This window comes from Mastacembelus armatus, chromosome 5, assembly GCF_900324485.2.
Source record: "Mastacembelus armatus chromosome 5, fMasArm1.2, whole genome shotgun sequence".
In the NCBI taxonomy this organism is placed as follows: Eukaryota; Metazoa; Chordata; class Actinopteri; order Synbranchiformes; family Mastacembelidae; genus Mastacembelus; species Mastacembelus armatus.
Genome location: NC_046637.1, coordinates 22,892,580 through 22,912,420, shown reverse-complemented (window position 1 = coordinate 22,912,420; position 19,841 = coordinate 22,892,580). Strand labels below are relative to the sequence as shown.

General features: G+C 37.7%; 1 protein-coding gene across 10 annotated transcripts in view; it reads left to right on the top strand.

Annotated features, from left to right (window-relative positions):
• The window catches only part of slc2a9l2 (solute carrier family 2 member 9, like 2), an 84,776-nt gene that overhangs the window by 58,660 nt on the left and 6,275 nt on the right, over window positions 1–19,841 (top strand). For 8 of the 10 annotated variants that reach the window (XM_026307075.1, XM_026307071.1, XM_026307068.1 and 5 more), the window contains 2 exons: window positions 982–1,109; window positions 13,887–15,253. In XM_026307075.1, the coding sequence (XP_026162860.1) occupies window positions 982–1,109; window positions 13,887–14,129 (371 nt within the window). In that variant the 3' untranslated portion in view covers window positions 14,130–15,253. Of the gene's footprint in view, window positions 1–981; window positions 1,110–4,211; window positions 4,414–13,886; window positions 15,254–19,841 lie in introns of those variants that run through there. The other 2 variants (XM_026307078.1, XM_026307077.1) reach the window with 2 other exon arrangements.

The window sequence follows — 19,841 nt, the reverse complement described above, 5'->3', positions numbered from 1 at the left end:
TGCTGTGGAGTTTATTAACTGCTCTAGAGGGCAATTATGTAACAAATAACGTACTATGGGTATAAGATGCAACATTTAGATTCATATTGTGAGCATTTCTGTAACCTCAACTGATATTTTTGTAGTTATTTTGGTAAATGACAATCTACAGCCACTTTCACACTAAATGTTACCGAACTAATGCCTCTAGTCATTTATGCTTTTAACAGTGAGGTACATATTCTCACATATTTCTCATTCTTTGCACCTTACTGTTGTCCTGTAGCTGTGGTAACAATTGAATTTCCCCACTGTGGGATCAATAAAGAATTATCTCATCTTATCTTATCTTATATACAGGCTAGAGCGGACCAGTCAATCTCAACACAGCATGTGTGGAAAACTGTGACACACTGTGTCTATGTGTGTGCATCTTTTCACAAACGGTATTATACAGCACGCCTTTCCCTACACCGTACATTATCTACACTCCTGTAATAGGCTCCCGGGCAGAAGCATTTTCAAAACGAGCCAGATAACATCTAGTATAGATATGACATGACTTATAATAATGTAATCTAAAGCATCTATGCTGTGAATAATTTCTTCATTGTGCTTCTTCTCACACTTGATCCTGTTGAAGCAGAGCAATATCAGAGCAATGGTGCTGCTCATGTTTGCACTCAGTCACAGTTTCAAGCAAAAACTGTTAACAGTTACACATTACAGTGCAGGCCCTCATTCATGTTTTGCTTGTACAAATATGTAATTGAGAAATGCTGTTCACATGCTGTGGCTTTAATGACAAACTTGATTATGTGTTGTGGGAACTGAACAGGAGGATAGGATGTTACAGTGTCAGACATGCGCTAATGCACATGGGAAAGAAGTCAGTACACTGTCTGGAAAGAGGGCAGGAATAACAAAATACAGATAATGTCATGCCTTGTGTCTATGTGTAGTTTTGTTGTAACTACTGGACTCTCTTTTTTACTTTGTCAGGTGGCATCCCCTTTATCCTGACTGGAGAACTGTTTGAACAGTCCTACCGACCTGCTGCCTTTATGATCGCTGGCATTGTGAACTGGCTGTCCAATTTTGCTGTGGGCCTTCTGTTTCCATTCCTTCAAGTGAGTTACATCATTTAAGTCTGAACATATATTAGGCCTGAGGTCAGTTAACTACAACATCTGTAGAGATGCGTCAAATAAGTCATTATATGATTGTCAGATGAAACTATATTTCAGCTTTTCATTAACCCTTGCAGCAGCTTTCTGTACGTCGTGTTGTTGAGTGCTTGTGCTGCCTGCTGCTCACAATCTTGTGCATGTCTTTATTGGACTCTCATTAGTTGTTGTCCCTGTGATGTGATGTTTTTGTAGTCCCATCACATCACACTGTTTCATCAATGTTATTACTGAGTCGCCTGTGAAAGGTTCAGTGACCTCTGCTGACTTACTTCACAAGCCTTTCACAATGATGGTTTTAACTTAGCTCTGCACTTTTTGTTCCTTTTAGCAAGTTCAGTATCAGTGCTGGATAAATTCATACGATGTCCTTCACTGAAATATAACCTAACTGTAATGGAAATATGGCTGACGATGATGATGATGATGATGGAAAAAGAAAAATGTATTGGCAGTTATTGAACATTACTCTCCTGACTTTTGCAAGGTAACTTTCTTCATGCTGTTCTGGCACTCTCAGCTTTGGTGCAGAATATTTTTAAGGTCAGCCCTGATTTAACAGTACGAGATATTAAAATGAATTCTCCCTTCCTACTTCCTGTACTTTTAAGCTGGTGCGATCACTCTTCGATTGGCACAGCAGTGAGTAATAGCAGCTAAGCTTCTGAGGGTTTTCCACCAGCACTAGCTTTTATTAATCAACTAGAATTCCAAGGCACAGCTTTATCTCCCTTCATGGCATGATGATCTGTCAGATTTTCATTTTATAACTTTGGGGTAATGGCAGTAAAACATACTGTAAAGGGCCATTTCCCAAAGTGTACACATTAATTTTAGTGTTCTACCCAGCCTGTGAAAACTGTTGTATAATATCTTCTGAGGTGCAGAGAAGTTTACAATTCGTCTTTGTTTTTTTTTTTTATTGGCTTTAGTTTGTAAATTGAAATACAAAAACCTACTACTGGAGATTTCAGTCTGAAAGAAATGTTCACTTGCTGCTTGGCCCATGTAAACAAAGTGTTAGGCATGAAACATATGAGGAAAGGTGAATAAAGAAGCTCAGAGAAGCACATTCAAAGCCTTATATGAACTGTATTGTTGCTAAAATGCTAAAAAATAAGTGATTTATTTTGTGTTTACATAAGAAGCAGGTACCTATTTAACTTAGAATATGAAGAGTAAACCTGATATCTATTCAAGTTCTTTCTGACTTTCACATAAGGCTCCTAAATGTGTGAGAGAGCAGTAATAGGTTGAGGAGTTTCAGACAGAAGAGACTATTATTGTCTGAAACTGGAATGTTTTCCTGAAAACTGCAACCTCACTTCTAAAATCAGGTTGCTTGACATGACAGCTTGACATTAATGTCTTCTCTTATTTTACTTCCTCTGTACCTCTGGCTCTCTTTCTTTGGCTTCACAGCTTTTTTTCCTTTTACTTTGCTTTCTGTCATTCTTACCTTTTTACTTTTTTTACTTTCTTTGTCACCTCAGTGTCTTTATTGATGCAGCTACGTAAAGTTTTACAGTTTAGAATTGGTTTCAGAGGGTATTACATGGGACTTTTTATAGAGCACTTCATGCATTGGATGTGGTTTGTTTGGATTGTTTTATATTGTATTGCAAAAACCTTGAAAACCTGAGTTTTCAACGTCCTGATTATGACTTCACAACGTCCACTCTTCAGGTTGTCTGCTGCTGTGAGCAGAACTGATTCTAAAATGTGATACACATGATATTGTAAGTGGAATATAATGATAATTTATGTTAAGATGCTGCCAAAGGAGGACTGAAGATTTTTTGCAATCCAGATTAACTGCCAGTCTAAGCCTTTTTCTGGTTATTAAGTGCTTGTACTTGAACATGAACAAAAAGAAAGGGAACTTCCTGTTTCTTTGTGGAAACGCTGAGACAATTTAATATGCTAATTAAATTCCTTAATCCTTTCTTTTTTTTCTTTCTCAATTTTTAACCTATGCAAGACTTTTTCAACCATTGTTAATGATGTCTTGTATTGATAGTAGCAAAATGGAGAAAATCCAGTCAACATTACAATAAATATTCATGTAAAATATTCAAAATATATTTTCCCATATTATTGTTTCTTGGTCCCAGCAGAGAAGACAAGAGCCCAAAATATTGGTTTGCTGAAAAAGCTGAAAAACAATCTTTTCAGGAAATAAACTAATGTCAGTGTATGTTAAATCATAAAAGGTATAATCATACCACATTTAAATTTAAATCTGCATATTATCTATTAACTACAATGTCCTACAGTCTAAATTCATGCACAAATAAAAAACACACTATTCAATGTCTCATGACTACTATTCATCATCATCAAAATTCATGTTGTCAGATCTGCTGGAGTATACTGTAGTTTTACAGGGCTCATTTCCACTTCCAGGTATATATCCTTGATGCTTGATGTAATTGTCTTAAACCATTAATGTTTGTTTGTATTTCACTGGTATGGCAGCACACAGCTGACTGCCTTATCAAAATCCCTTTTTAGTGTATCCATTGATTTCCCGTAGTCTTATTGGTTAGTAGATTTCACAACATGTAAAATATAATCCTAGTCTATTTAGCCAAACTCTTGAAAATGTAGTCAAATAGTCTCTGAAGAGCATTGCTACCTGGTTGAAATGTGTTCCATTTCTAAGATAAATCTATGTCAGTGGGAGTTAGTGGCAGCTCATGAATTGCTGCACTCCAAAACCAAACCGGCCATTTAGACAGACAGCCCCTGAAGAGATTAAGGACCACAGTGCTCTGAGGCCCCTGAATTTACACACTCTTAAACAAGGCCTGCAATGTCCTGGTAGAGAGGGATCTGTGGCTCATTTGGACATGAAGTCTTTTACACCGTGCCAAATCGGTATCCTTTCAAAAACACTGGGAAGTCACTGACAGCAGATGAGTTTATCTTTGCTAGGACGAGACCGCGATCAGTGAGAGTAAAGCAAACGTGGGCAGACTAAATCTATTTTACATTCTTATTAAGAACAAAACAAAACAAAACATTTCTCTCTTTTTCTCAGAGTATTGACTGATGGTGAGCAACATCAAGATGCTCCCAGATCAGTTCCAGAGTTTCAGACATTCTGTGAAGTAGCAAAGCGAAGGATATAGACCCCCTGTGCGGGTGATGAAACCCTCATGACAGGCCAATATGGCTGGCAGATGGTCTTTGATAGTCAAGAAGTTTCCTTCACCTGTCATATCCTGCAGGAACAACAACAAATCGGAACAATAATGCAGCAAGTAGAAAGTTTTGAATGGTTTCCATCATGCTGAGGGCAGACTGGAAACATCCATATGTAGCCTCTCTCTGGCCAGGTTTACCATTTTGAGTGAAAATAACAAAAACAGAATCCTTGAATGTAAACTTCTAGTAGTATCACCCACAGGTCAGGAGCTGTATACCAGCTGTATGAAAACTGTCAGTTTGGTTATGCTGAGGGAAGTCTGGGATTAAATGTTGGTTTGTAAGGAAAAGGTATCACTTAATCATTTATAGTGGCCTGCACATATACTGTACTGTACTGTCTCAACCTGGCTGTGAGTCCCAGGAGCCTGGGACGTACCTTGTATGCAGTGGCAGAAGATCCCTCTAAGCTATTTTCTTCTGAAATCTGGAAATTTATATGTATCAGAATTGAACTAAAATGTGTGAAATGAAATTTAAAAAATCTGCAACTGAGGTAAACAATTATTCTGGAACATACTGAAATGTAATTTGCAACACCATGACCCTAGTAGCAGTAGTTAGATTTTTTTATTTTTATGTTTTTAATTAGATTGTGGTGCATAATCAGAGGCTCATTTTCTCTATTGGCAGGCCCATCTATAAAGAGAGCATTTCCATACCATGCGGTTTGAAGTCCTGCTCGGTTTCAAGGCCATCTGGTGTGTTACTGTGCACCCAGTTGTCGAGATTTATGACAGAAAAACTGCAGGCAGAAAAAAACCATACTGAACCTGTCTATCCACGCCCCGAGCCATGTTGGATTAACTTTTGTTTCACAATCACAAAGTACCAGGATTGCAAACAGTTTTGCTTGCGGCAGAGAGATTCCTCACTCTAACTTTTAATTGACATGTTTTCTGGTTAATATTTAAATGAAATTCATATTTGTTGTGCCATTTATATACTGTATTCAGTTTCTTGTACATCACAACTCCCTACTTGATAAGCCCTTTAGACTATATCTCAATATTCCACATACTGAGATACTGCAAATTCATTTCAGTTGCCTAAATAAATACTCCACCTTTTTACTGCTTAAATTTTATTTTCTCTTAATGGTGGATGTTTCTTGGCACATTAACTTTGTCAATACTCCCACTATTTCCAAGAAATATTGAAGGACTCATGCGAGAAATTATTGTGAACTACTGTAAATTAATTAGATCGTCTGTGGAGAAGGATGTTACCTACAAATTCAAGTGAGAGAATCAGTAGCAGCAAGCAGCCTGGAGGATTTATCTGATCTGCAGTATGGGGAAAGAAAATGCTAATGAAGTTGTACTAAAGTCTGTGAGGGCAAACAAAGTGTAATATAGCCTGTATATGGTTACTACATTATTTATTACTTTAGTTCTTTTTCTTGCTTCCTCAATTTTCTCTTAAGCTTTTCAACAGTATTTAATGTCTCATCAGGTACCCCTAAATGATGACATTCATCCTAAATACATCAAGTTGAATCCATTTGGCTGTAATGTCCTTTGAAACTCGACTAATCATCTTTAATCATCACACAGATCTATGTAATCTCATTCTGCCAGAGCTTTACATTCATCATGACCAGTAAGTAATCAATACAGGTCTTGATGTAATGCGATGGCAACACCCTGAAATGAATTGTCACACTAACGACATTTTTGTGGATACCTTGACTTATAGTAAACATCATACTGAATGCTACTATAGAAAAGCATAGAGGTTGTTGATTAATTGCAGGAAGGAGGAATTTTAATTTAAAATGGTCTAATCTAAAACATATTGATGATACTGCCCTTGTTCTTGTGCACCAGCTATATGTGCTCCTTTCATACCTCCTTTCACCTCAGGTGTCAAGCCCTCTTCTTTACATGCCACTCATCCTTTTCTAAAGGAATTTATTTAAATGCTTCACTGAAGAGAAACCACTTTTTGTGGTTTTACCGTCAGAAAATAAGGGCTGAGGGCTCAGAGAAAGTGCAGAACCTGTAGATTTTTATATTTGGGTTCCTCATTTTGAGTGTCCCTTTTTGCATACAAAGCTTCATTTAGCATAATGAAAATAGCTAAATTAAATAAAAGTCAAGCACTTTAATTTAAGACTGTATTTCATTTTCTTTAATTCATTCAAAAACAGAAATGCCAAAATGAGTTTGTAAGAAAAAAAAATGTGTTTAGCTAATTATGTAACTGCTCATTTGCGAACAACAGCTGGGACTCTTGCCAGGCAAATAAAGCCAGAGATGCTCAGCACAGACACTCAGGTCAATTGACACTCAGGTTTGTCAAGACAGATGTGTGTGTGTTGAGGCTTCCTGGCTCCAGTGTTGTGCTAAACGTAAGGTATGACAGTGGTATTGATTTTTTCATCTATCCCTCTGAACAAAAACAGTGCTTGTTGAAGTGAAGATGTATTTAATTAAGCAGTGATAAAACCACAGTACTGCATGTAGGTGCAATCCACCTTAACAAAAATGCTTCAAGTTGTCTGCAAACTGTCTGAAATAGATGAGCAAAGACATTTTTTAAAAAACAGCATGACAACTACATTTGTCATGCTTGTGCTTATCTGACAATGGATGTTGAATTGCATATTTCCTAGTGAGAGAAGTCAGGTCCTATTGTCTGCCTGATAATTGCCCTCTGTGCTGAGGATGTAGTTCAGTTCTACTTTTTATGGACACAGAACTTTGTCCTAGTTTTCCCTAATTGGATCCTAATGGCATTTGACATTGCAATCATCATATATTGGAAAAAAAAATTGAGATATGTCAACTGAAGTTGATGCTATGTTGAACCTACAGTTTTCCAAACTTAATCAGGCATTTCTTCAATTTTCTATTCTTTTTCATTTGTGGAAGGAGCCTAAATGGGGCCTTCCTTTAGTTGTGTTCGTACAACAATAGAGTTTTAATTAAAATACCTGGAGCATGTTTGAAAAGTTAAAGATTTTCATCTTTTAGAGAGATTATTGAAAAGAGCTTGTCCTTTTTTGTCTTTTGTCTTTTTTGTCTTAATCTTTATTATTGAATATAATTCAATTTAGAAAATGGATATATATGGTATGAAAATAATTAACTTTAATTTACATAACTGATTATAAGTTCAATCTCAGAATATAATTAAAGTAGACTGCTTTGTTGAAAAGCAGATTTTAATAAAAAAGCAGAAGGACTTTCCTGAAATGTTTTTATAGTGTATTTTGGCTGATTTAACACGCGTCCAGCTGATTTAAAATGAATCCTGGATAATGTTTCAAGTGAATATTGGTGAAGCTATGAGTGTATATTTCTTTGCTTGTGCATAATAATTGTAATTATGTGTAATTTGCTTTGTATTCTATACTTAGCCATCCAACAAACTAGAATCTGTAATGTATCTTCAAACACATTATTTTTATCACATTATTATCAGATGATTGTGATATGACAGGAAGTCCAATATGCATCAGACCCTACATGTACATAAGCCACTTAAACAATTCTGACTCCTGGGTTTAATTGAGAACCTATCAGGAACTATGTGCCTGATCTTTAGACATGTATTGAATTTTTCAAACACTCCCTTGCACCCAGAAATACGATCGTGCACATAGCAGTGTAACTCAGAATGGGTATGATTGCTGGTCGATGCTGGATGCAGGCAGTTAGACCTTGGCATTCATCATGAATGGCAAGGTCCAATACAGTCACACTAACAACAACGATAGGACTTCTTAGGTGTACCCTTGTCGACTTCAGAACAGGGGTTCAGAAATGTATTGATGTGATATTAACAAATCATTCAGCTGTGTCAAGCAATAAAGCTAGTGTGATGGAACAGGAAATGTAAATTGCCCTGCATTACACTACATCTGCAGTATTTTTATTGCAGCATGGGCTGAACAATGTCTCAGCCAATGAATGCTTTCCTTGTTTCCACAGTTATCCAGCCTATGGCTATACATATACTCCTCTTGCAGTACAAGCAACAGCTGGCCCACTGCCACTGCAGCAACCTTTATAAGCTTTTTTAACCTTTCAAATGCACATTCTCGGAGGCAAGGTTTCCATTACTGTAACGTCAAGGACATATTCAAAAAAAAAAAAAAAAAGAAACCGAAGGAGCTAGACAAAAGTATGCAGCAGTTTGAATTAAGCGAACATTTGCTTGCAGCATGCTGGACACTGTCATGACGTTGGTTTGACCTTCTGTCAAATGTTTTCTGACTGTTTTCTCTGCAGCCCCTGCAGAGGAACCTAAGTTTGTCCTTTCACTCAGCTACACCCATGTGTGATGATGTGGAGATAAAGTAAACTGAGACCTAAAACAGCTAAAAAGGGCATATCTCATCTGGAGAGTGTCAACATAGGATCTCAACATTGTCACGCTACACCATCATGTCTTACACAAAGGCTTAGCTGAATCTAGTGAGCTTCACAAAATATTCAGACCCCCTCAGTTTTTGTTTTTTTTTTGTTTTGCTTTATTTGTGTAGGCTGAAATTTGCAAATTAACCCGAATTATGAAAATGTTATAAATTCATTAAAAATCTAAAACTGTCTCTCTCATTTACAGAAGTATTCAGACTTCTGTGGCATTGAAATTGTGGTCATGTCATGTTTGCTTTAATTTTCCCTGAAATGTGTCAGGAACCTGATAGGAGTCCACCTGAAAAAGTCCATTTGAGTTCTCTGAATTGAGTGGGCACAGGTTAGACATAGTAATTTATCAATTTCAAAATAAATTTGCAAAATGAAATGTGCAAATCGTGAAGCCATTTAAGCCAGTGTTTATGAGCGTATGGGCACATCGGCCACTGTCAGAGAGAGAAATACAGTGAAAGATGAGAATAAACAGCTACTTCTAGTTAATGGATGTTCTGTGAGAATGGTGTTAATATATGTCAGTCAGTGGAAGCACAAGCAAAAGTGGGACTCTTCATGTAATTTGATGGATAATGGATGTACTATATACAGATAAGTGGCAGTGATGCCATCAAAGAATTGTGTAGATTGGGAGAGGCAATGAAAAGAGTGCAGGAGATAAGGCTGACCAAGGCAAGGAAGGAATGGACAAGTGTGAGAGACAGAAAGCGACAGAGGGCTATTTTTAGCCAGCCAATGCCACAAATATTGCAGTGTTGGCTTTGTTGGCCGAGGTTATGCTGGGCTCACTTAAATCCAAATCACAGCAGTGACTCATTGGTTACTGACTGGCACCTGAAACAAGCACTGACCCCTGTTCAGAAAACACAGTGCTGCATTGTCACATCCCTTTATCCCCATGACAGGTCCCCGCTGAGCCTGCTGAAGTGGGGGACCTGTCTGGGCGTCTGACTGGGTTACAAGTTTAAAGAAGGAGGAGCGCTTGGGAAATAAATGAGAATGTGTTAAGATTTAAGTTTAAAGCTTTGGTTCTTAGCAGTAACAATCTGTAAAATATTAATAGTTACATTGTTTATTCAATATAATAACATTTAAAATGCTAATATGAAATAACATAAAGCAATAGGTGCTATTTATAACTCCAAATAGGTGAGAGCCACAGACACATTACTACACAGTGGTCCGCTGGACACATAAAAAGACTCAAAACTAGATTATTTGACCATGAGCCTCTTTAAACCCGTTTTGTGTCCCTTTATGGTCATTTGTGTTTTTGTAGACATTTTGGTTCTTTTATTGGGCATTTTGGATCTTTTGTATCTCTGTAATTGTTGTCTGATTGTCTTAGTTTGTGTCATTTTGCAGTGGTTTTGTTTCTTAATAGTTACATTGCATCTCTGGGTATTCATTTTGTGTCTCTCTGTGATTGTTTTTCATTGCTTTGTGCTCATTGTGCAACATTTTGCAATCTTTTGTCTCACTTTATGGTCAGTTCAGTCAGTTTTAATTATACAGCACAGCAGCACACATTTGCCTTAAAGTCTTTATAAATTGTATAGCACACAGCAGTCTGTGTCCAGCACTGAGTAGTGCTGTGCTCTTGGTTTGCAAGAATATCTGTGTCTCCATATGAAAGAGCCGCCATTTACTTAGTACTTAATTTACACTTAGTCACAGTTTTGGTAGGATCAATTATCCATTCAAATACAGGATGAGTTATTTATTTCAGTAGATCATTTTTTACATTTTTTAATTCAGAGTGGAGCATAGTTGTGATCTACAGTACAATAAAACATAATTTCACAGCACAGTGACCGTTCACATTTTTCCATGAGGAAATTGTGCTGTTATTCAGCAGCAACTGACCTAATTTAACCACTGGTAAGGCAGATTTTGATGTGCTGGACTGAATATTGAATGTCATAAGTTCTTTTTCATTTAACACACTGTCTGCAGCCAGTTGGAGTTTACCACATTGATAGCCCAATTTAAAGCATCCACACAGATTTTTTATTTTGCCTGCCCATTACTATTTTTTAGCTCACCTTTTTGTTTTAACCTCCTGGCACAAATCCACATCTGGGAGAAACAGTCTTGAAATAATGGAACAGGGGATTGCACACTATGAATTACAATAACAACACTAGAAAAGTTGTTGCAGTTCTTCCTTAATGGAGACCATTTCATACCATGAAAGATTCCTATAAGTTAACAAACTTAAAACAAAAAATAGAAAGATATTTACACTGCTCTGTCTTGACCACCCAGTTGATAACTGAAAATTATATTGCAAATGTTTGAGTGTAATTTTATAAAGAAGATACAAATATCTCTTATTAGCCTTCACTCCACTGTATAATCCAGACAAGTATCAGGTGGCATGAAAATTAACATTGATGCACAGAATCATCTTGCAGGCAGCTAAATTAATGTCATTGTGGAGTGGTGAAAACCACATTACTTGGATATGCAGCTGGGACTCTTTGTCTTTCAGTAGTTCCTTAAAAAAATGACACAGTCTGTAAACCTTGGTAGAGATTGCCTGATTGACAAAATTATCTCTCTATAAATTTTAATTAAGTTCTCAAGCTTTAATGGGATCTCATTATTGAAGATCTGCAAATGACCTTTCTATGGCAATTGTTTAAGCTATTATGGAAGAGAAGTCCTTACATAACTGAGGCAACTCCTGAGAAAGATAGTATGATACAATTAAAAACTCAAGAAGAGCTACTAAATATAATCCATGGTGAGAGTATAGTTTCACAAAAAACATATCTGCTAAATCTTAATCTGCCACCTTCCAATTTTTTTTAAAATAAGGGTTAGTTTTTTCATTTTGATATAACAAAACATTCCTCATTTTTAAATGTTTGGTAAATGGATGTAGATAATGCTCCAGTGCATTCAAAACACTTTATACTTCTATATACACCGTCCTGCACTGTGTCCTATCTTTTCCTGTCATGTCCTCCTTCTTTTCTTTGCTGCTCTGTTGTGCCCTGTCTTGTCCAATCCTACAAGAGCCTTGCCTATCACTTTTTATTTTGCATATTTGTGCCTTAGACTGGAAACACTGTTTTGCAATTTCCTGTTTCGTTTTGTCCCATCTTGTGCTGTCCTATCCAGTCTTGTACCTTTCTCTTCACAAAATTCTCCATTACTGAAACTACCAACTCCTCTCTTTATGTCACCTCACAACGTGTTTAAGCATGAAATGTGAAAATGTGATTCATATGTGCATGTTTGTGTGTGTCTGTGAATAGTGATGTGTCTTTGTGTGCATCCCTAATTGTGGGGTCCAAAATTAACACTGCCCAAACATCAATTGCAGGTAGATTTTCCATTTGGCGAGTAAATCTCAAAAGACAATCCATCACACTCATGGGTAAATGTTTGTACCCAAAAAGTCATGTAATAAAACATTATCTTGAGAGTATATGAGTATGACAGTTGTACGTGTCTGGCTACAATATACAGAGCAACACACACCAGTCGTGTGGTGACAAACTGGCAGAACACACAGAAAATAGTTGTTTCAACTTGGAGAAAGAATGTTGTTTAGACACATGCCAACATCAGGAAAATAGGCATTAACATACCCTGATGGTGTCATGACATCACAAGTTAAGCATTCAATAGGATTACAAGACTTCAAATTTACTTTTGTTCAGTACATCCATTGTCCATAAGTACATGCACTAAACAGCAAATACTTTGAGATCAGGATTTCTTAAGTTGTGTATTAGCTTTTAAATTTTAGTTATTACAATTTTGCTTCAAAGTCTACTCTGGCCTCTTTAAGTTTGTATTTAACATAAAATCTTAATATCTCAGTAAGAAATAAGATGCAACACAAAAAGGCAGGACATTATTTGGCCTATAATAAAATCTGCTTAGCTCAGGGAAATCTTAATTTTGGACCCTGCATAATTATTTGAATGTGCACCCAGCTGAGCTACCACAGCCAATCAAAAGCTTATCCACATGTCAGAGATGTGACCATCTCATTTTCTGTGGGGCTTGCAGAAATTCAATTAATGACAGGCTGAGTGGACACAGAAATGTTGGGTTTGCACAATGACTCATATCCTATGACAACTGGGAGAGAAAGGTGGTGTTTTCTGAGGAGCTTACTAACTTTGTAGCATTATGTCGCTGAGGGGGCATGGAAACTGGGTCAGGCCCTTAGCACGATGCTCTGCTTTTTGGTTTTTTTTTTTAAGTGCTATTATGAAATGCACTTAACAGAGGAGATCAGTGTCAGACACAGGCAGCAGTGATGATATAACCGCTGAAATCAAAAAAACAAGTAGTTCTTCATTGAGGTCATAGTTGTTTGGACACTGCATCTCAAATATTGAGTACATAGGACTGCATTTGAATTCTGCCCCCTTATGAGCAAAGAATTATAGGTTGGTGACATACTGGCAAGAGTCAAGGGGTCAGTCAAGTTTGTCTGCCTCACACAAAATCTCTGTCTCAGATCACCCCCCACCCCTCCATCTATTTCTCTCATATCTGTTTCTCTCTCTCTCTCTCTCTTGCTCACACACACACACTCTCTCTCTCTCTAAATCTCCCTCTGGGTAATCAGTCAGTGTGTATTTTTAAATCTGTCACTAATCTCTATTATTGGCATAGCACACCAGACAAGGTTAGCTTTCAAACTTTGGGCACTTCAGCATATTTCAGCACACAAACACACACATATTGTTGAAAATCTAAACTGGAAATGTTTTCTGATTTGCACATTCAATAACACACCTTTTGATATGAATGCAGTGGAGATGGGACACTGTCCTCAGCACAGATAACAAAACAGATGCTGCTGACTGTGGAGTTTGCAGCAGTTTAGAATGACTGGAAAATGACAGGATTTGATTCTCTAAGGGGGTCTAATCATTAAATAGTTTAGATGCTAAATTAGGAAAATCAAAAAAATACATCTTACCAGTATGTGTATTTAATGCAGGAATAACTGAATTGTTTTTATCAGTTCATTCGGTTCAGTGTTATCACTTAATTTCTGTTCTGAAGTCATGTCTAATGTAAATGTAGTAAATGTGTTCTACACAGATTAATTGGGCCTGTCTAACTCCTGCCTGTGTGTTTTCTGTTCATGTAGGAGACACTGCAGTCCTTTGCCTTCTTGGTGTTTGTGGTGATCTGCATAATGGGAACTATCTACCTCTATGTCGTTCTTCCTGAAACCAAAAATAAGACATTTTTGGACATTAGCCAGAGCTTTGCCAAGATCAACAAAATCCCTGCCCCCTCCCCTAGCCATGAAATTGAGCTGGCTCTGTCTATTAATTGTGACATGAATGAAAAAGTACAAGATGCTGCTAAGATGGAGAGTTCTTTGTAATTAAATTCTTCTGGAGAGTCAGGGTAGAGATGCATACTGAAAGTATTTGCTCTTTGTACATACTATGCATTTTTTTAAATCAATCACTGTTATCAGTGAAATGAAAATCCAAACAGTTCAGCAGTTTCAGTATATTTTGGCATTTTGTATAGGTTTAATATGTATGATATGAGAATATTTCAGATTACAGTATTTGTATTTGTCTCAATAAAAAAAACATACCAAAATGTTCTGCTTACCTAATGTACAACTACATGGATCAATATGCAGAGGCTGCAGAGTGTTGAGGTCATTTAGGTACCAAATGTGGCTCAAAGGGCCTTGCATGAAATGTTAATGTTAGGTAGAGTGTCTGTAGGAAATCATCATGCTGTACCATGTCAAAATCCCAGTTAAATGGAAACTTTCCAGTTTCATTTAGACATAATATTCAGAAATATCAGTGAAAAATACATTTTAAGCAATTTTACAACTTTATTAATGATGTACGTGGCTTATAAACTTGCTCTGATACAACAAGTCACCTGCCTAATCACACATCAGGCTGATCAGTTGTAGTGGTTTTGATTACTTCAGAATAAAACCGGCTGTTTCTTGAAGATTGCACTCCCACAAAGCTGGATGACTGACAGCAGCGCAGCACTGCTCACCATGAAATCTGACTAAGTACTTGGCAACGAGGAATGGGCAAATATTCTCCAATCTCAGTGCATGAAGCAGGAAGGGGATGTATCCAAACTGACTGCTGGTTGTATTTAAAGCAAAAGGTGGAGTATAAAGTCAGAGGACAGATCAACAGTCTCGACAGTATTGTTATAGATTTTCATTTTTTATTTTCACAACTGTTGCCTTTTCTTTTCAGTACTTAAATGTTGTAAGACAAAACATCATTAAAATTAGGACTGATATTTTGTAACTGTAACTATTCATATATATAATGATTTTCCACAGCTGCTGTGCTAGATGCTACAAATTTAACTCAAACCTGCATTTACTAACCATAAGTCAGAAAAAAGAAAAGTGATCTGATATTGTGTTTCAAGATGACATATAAGCTACCAAGGCTTATTTACACATCTGACTAATGTAAATCCAATATTTACCTTTCTTTTAACTCTGTTTCTCCACAGACTTCTGAGAAACATACTGATAAAATATGACTTTACCACCTAATCACTAGATTTGTCTCTTTTTGCTGCGCAGGTAGTTGCAGACTATTTTCTTCACTGCAAAGGCATCACCCCATAGTTCTTTTAGTTTCGAGGTCAAGACTATGGGGAAAGAAGGCACTGGCCATAAACTGCAACTCTAGGCGTCAGATGCAGATTAATGCCCAGCACACCTCACTATGTCCCCTTTATGTTTTCTGTGAGCCAGAGAACCAAAACGAAGAGCTGAAGGGACTGAAAATGTGCCATAGCTTGAGGGGAACTGCAGACTTGGGTGATAATTATCTTGCCAAACATTGTTTTCTGATCTGCTGTTATTGTAAAAAGCACATTTATAACCCAAATCCCCTGTGTTTTTTAGGCCAAACAGATGTGCTTGAACAACTGTCAGCTGATTATAGACAAGCTGGAGCACCAGCTACATTTCTTCATCTTGGTCAGGTTTTATCTTTGTCATCCTGAAGCAGCTTTATACTTGTACAGCATTGTATCTCAAATGCTGATGTCTTGGTTAACTTCTTAATATATGTATTTTTTCTTGGAGCTTTTCCAAATTTGAAAAGGGTGAAGGCTACATCTCACCAGATGGAGGCAGCCAGTGGAGGAGGAAATGATGTGAACACAGACAGATAAGCGTGGCATTGAAAAGCAGTCACAATTTGTTCCACAGTAGGGTGTGCTCAGTATTATAAAGTCTGCTACCTGGGGGGCTAACAGCCCCCCCAAAATCAACAAGTCATCCCTATGAGTTTAATTCCTGATCATATTCAGTGGCTTAGCATCCCAGGTTCTGTCCACCCTGCAAGCAGGCTGAGAAGTGGGTAGAATAGAAGAAACTGTCGTCTTTCTTTGACTCTATTCTCTGCAACATTAGTGGCAGACAGAACAGTTGCTGGTGATTTTTAGTACACTAATTGTGCTTTTGCAAAGCTGCAAAACTCTATGATAAGATGCGCTGTACAAAAATAGGAGCAGCACGGTGGATTAGTGGTTAGCACTGTTGCTGCACAACAAGAAGGTTCTTGGTTCAAAACCTAGGGTCTTTCTGTGTTCTCCCTGTGCTTGTGTGGGTTTACTCCAGATACTCTGGTTTCCTCCCACAGTCCAAAAACATGTATGTCAGGTTGATTGGTGACTCTAAATTGCCCATAGGAGTGAGTGTGAGTGTGTGAGGTTGTTTGTCTCTATGTGGCCCTGTGATGGACTGGGGACCTGTCCAGGGTGTACCCCTGCCTTTCACCCAAAGACAGCTGGGATAGGCGCCAGCAGATCCCTGGGACCCTAAATAGGAAAAAGCAGGTATAGATGATGGATGGATGGATATATAACAATACAGTATTTAATGTTTTACTGTATGTCCAACCTCATAGACATCCTCTCAATTAAAGATATTGCTAGATGATCTGGTATTTACACAGTATGGATACTCCAAATAAAGCGTGTCCATCAGACTCTAAAGTTGACAACCGAAGCTACAGAAACTGAAATATTCTCTTTGCACATTGTCTTAACACACAGCCAGAGTTTCATATGATCCACCTTTACCCACTGATATTAAACGGTGAATTAATGGTCCAGGTATGGTGGTTCAGTCAGCACAGTGAGAGCTGCTCCCCAAGTGAATACATATGAAAATGTCATATTTTCTACCTGGGTACCCATAACCTATCACTCAGCCTCACCAACTGCCTGCATATACAGTATGAACAGGACAAAAATAATATCCAGTGATATTAAAACATACATTATATACAGGACATGACAATGCATATTAGAACAATTTAAAGAATGGTGTTGAATGTTTGCATTACTTCTGTAATGGTTGAATTTGACCAAAAAATATTCTATTTGACCTCAGTCCTAACATTATGAATTTCAGGCTTGGGTGTGACTGTATTTCCGAGAAGTCTGAGTGCATCTGCTGTACAATATCCTAATGCTCTGCAGTGACAGGAGGTTGAGCTCCCCACTCTGAATGTGTGTCACTTGATGAATGGGCCATTTTGTACAGGGTTTTTTTTTTTCATGTCATCTGCCTCAGCATTTAAACTGTGACAGCCTAACAGGTATCTTAGCTGTCTTCATAATGTAGAAGGCTGCCTGTCAAAGGAGGCTGCATGCTGTTCAGAGAATGTACAAAAGAATCAGAACATGAAAATATTTTCATCTCTTTTCTTTAGTCATTGAAACTACCAACATTAATTATTAATATTTTCCATCTTATTGAGGAGTCTCAAGGTAAAAGTAGTTTTACAGGTAAGTATAATTTTCAGTACATATTGTATAATTTCCTTAGTGAACACAATTACTTGCAAACTAATGCCCCAGATATTGTATGCACAGTTCTACCATCCAAATTGTTGTCAGCTTGTGTGCAGCTACGTCTTTGATATATTTGAACATCCCTGCCACTCATTTCTGCACTGACTCAGTTACCTCAGCATTGGAGGGATTAACCCATTATGATTTCTGTTGAATTCATCACGCTCTTCTGGGTTTTGCTTCATCATCTGAATTATTGGTGTAAAACTTCTTATGATTTACATGCTGAAGTGTAATAATTGTCATTTGTCATGTTTTCTTTTTGCTGCTTAGGTGCACAGTGATTCTGAATCTGGATTTTGCACTTGTACCTTACATCTTAGTTTCTTTTGGGGGGAGCACAGCTAGAATACTCAGGTTTCTCAAACCTGAGATAAAAGCTTATCCAGCGTTCCAAAATCTGATGCACAAATGCATACATTAGAACGTCTGCAATGTGATAAAACCAGCACTACAAAATAGAAGTAGTGTAAAACTACTCAGTAACATTGTTCCTTTCTGCAACATGATACAGTCTTGTAGTACTTTAATAATACAGGCAAAACATTAGTTGAGGAGGAACATTGACCTGTTTCATCTCAGCCTCCCACAAACCTCAAGGCAGTTTGCGTATTATATTCATCTTCTGATCCTGTTTTGTAGAGATCATTTGAACTCTGTCACCCATCAGGTGGGTTTGGAGGCATTCTCGATGCTGTGAGAATTTCAGCTTTGGTGTGGTGGCTGTAGCTTCAATGCCTTTGTTGACATTTGCACTTAATAAAACAATGATTTGGCTAAAGGGCTGGTCCACTGGCAGCTCTATTAGAAGACTGCAGTGTCCCTGAAGCATCTGCTTTCTCCTTTGGTCTCTGTGGTGCTAGTTTACAACAAGTGACCTTGAGTTCTTTAGACACCCTCAGGTAAATACTGGGACAATAAATGTGTTTTGATTGTGTGCGTGTTTAAAAGCATCTACAGTAAGAGCACTGCAGATTGGTCCTGAGGAGAGGAAGAAAGTTGCCTTGCTTTAGTGAATTAAATAAATGAAAATTTCTATACAGCCTACTGTAGGTACTAAGTTTCCTTTCATAAATTGATCGCTCTGATGGATATCACTAACAAATCTTGAGCTGTCTATGTTGATCAAAAAGACAATTTTCTGTTGTATGATTAAAGCAACAATGAGCTGATCTGCTTTTGCATTAAAACTTGTTTCAGTGGACTAGTATCTCTGGCACTGTGTCAGCTCCTGTGCCCATTTATCACTTAATGCTACAGTATGATGTGACTCAGTGTGATGCAGTGAGAATAACTGACTCACCATCCATCAGCCCAATTCAATTCTTAACTCTTGCCCCTTGTTATGAAATTATTTAAATAAATGCAATATGTATATGTGTTTGTATATACAGTAAAAGGTCAGAGATAACACAGATCAAGGCGGCTAGATTTTTTCATTTTCTCTGTAATCCTAATTCTGTTGCAGCTGTCACAACTGAAGCCTTTAAATGGGCAACCTAATTCTGAATTGTATCTGAGCATTTCAAACTTTATAGGCAGGATTAAGAATGTCACCTTCAACGTTCTGCATCTATTCTTAAAGCTGGATGCCTGAACTCCCTGCTGTGACACCAAGGCAGCATAGCTGACAGTATATGAAGAAGTTACCCCAGCACTAGGCCAGCTTCTAGTACCTAATAACCCCCAGGCAGAAAGGCAGAATCCACACTTCCAGTTTATGCCTAACAGTATGAAAAAGGCAACTCAGTAAGGCAGCAATACAGCACCAATACTCTCACCACTGTGGTAATAAAAGGTGAGGGTTGTCACTGTAATGGTACAGTCATGCTAATGATCATGCTGATAGTGGCAGACTGCACTGCTGCTCTTATTGTACACCAATCTGAAACACATCAACAATCAAGCTCACCGACGGAGGCTGGAAACAAACCCCATCATAAACCCAGGTCAAATTGTCTTTTCTAAATTTGCTATAGATACACATGTAAAAGCAAAATTTTGTTTTCCTTGTACCACCTGGTGCCCAGGCTGTTAAGTATCCTCACAGTTTGAGTGAGGAAACTCTTACCTAACCTGACAGAGCAGGTCCTCTACAGGAGGGCGGATGAATAGGCTGTGCCTGGAGTGGATATGCTCTGTGATAGTGCTGAGGGTCTTGTGGGTGCATCTTGTATTAAGGATATGTGTACGGAGAGGAGAGAAGTACTGATGATTTTGT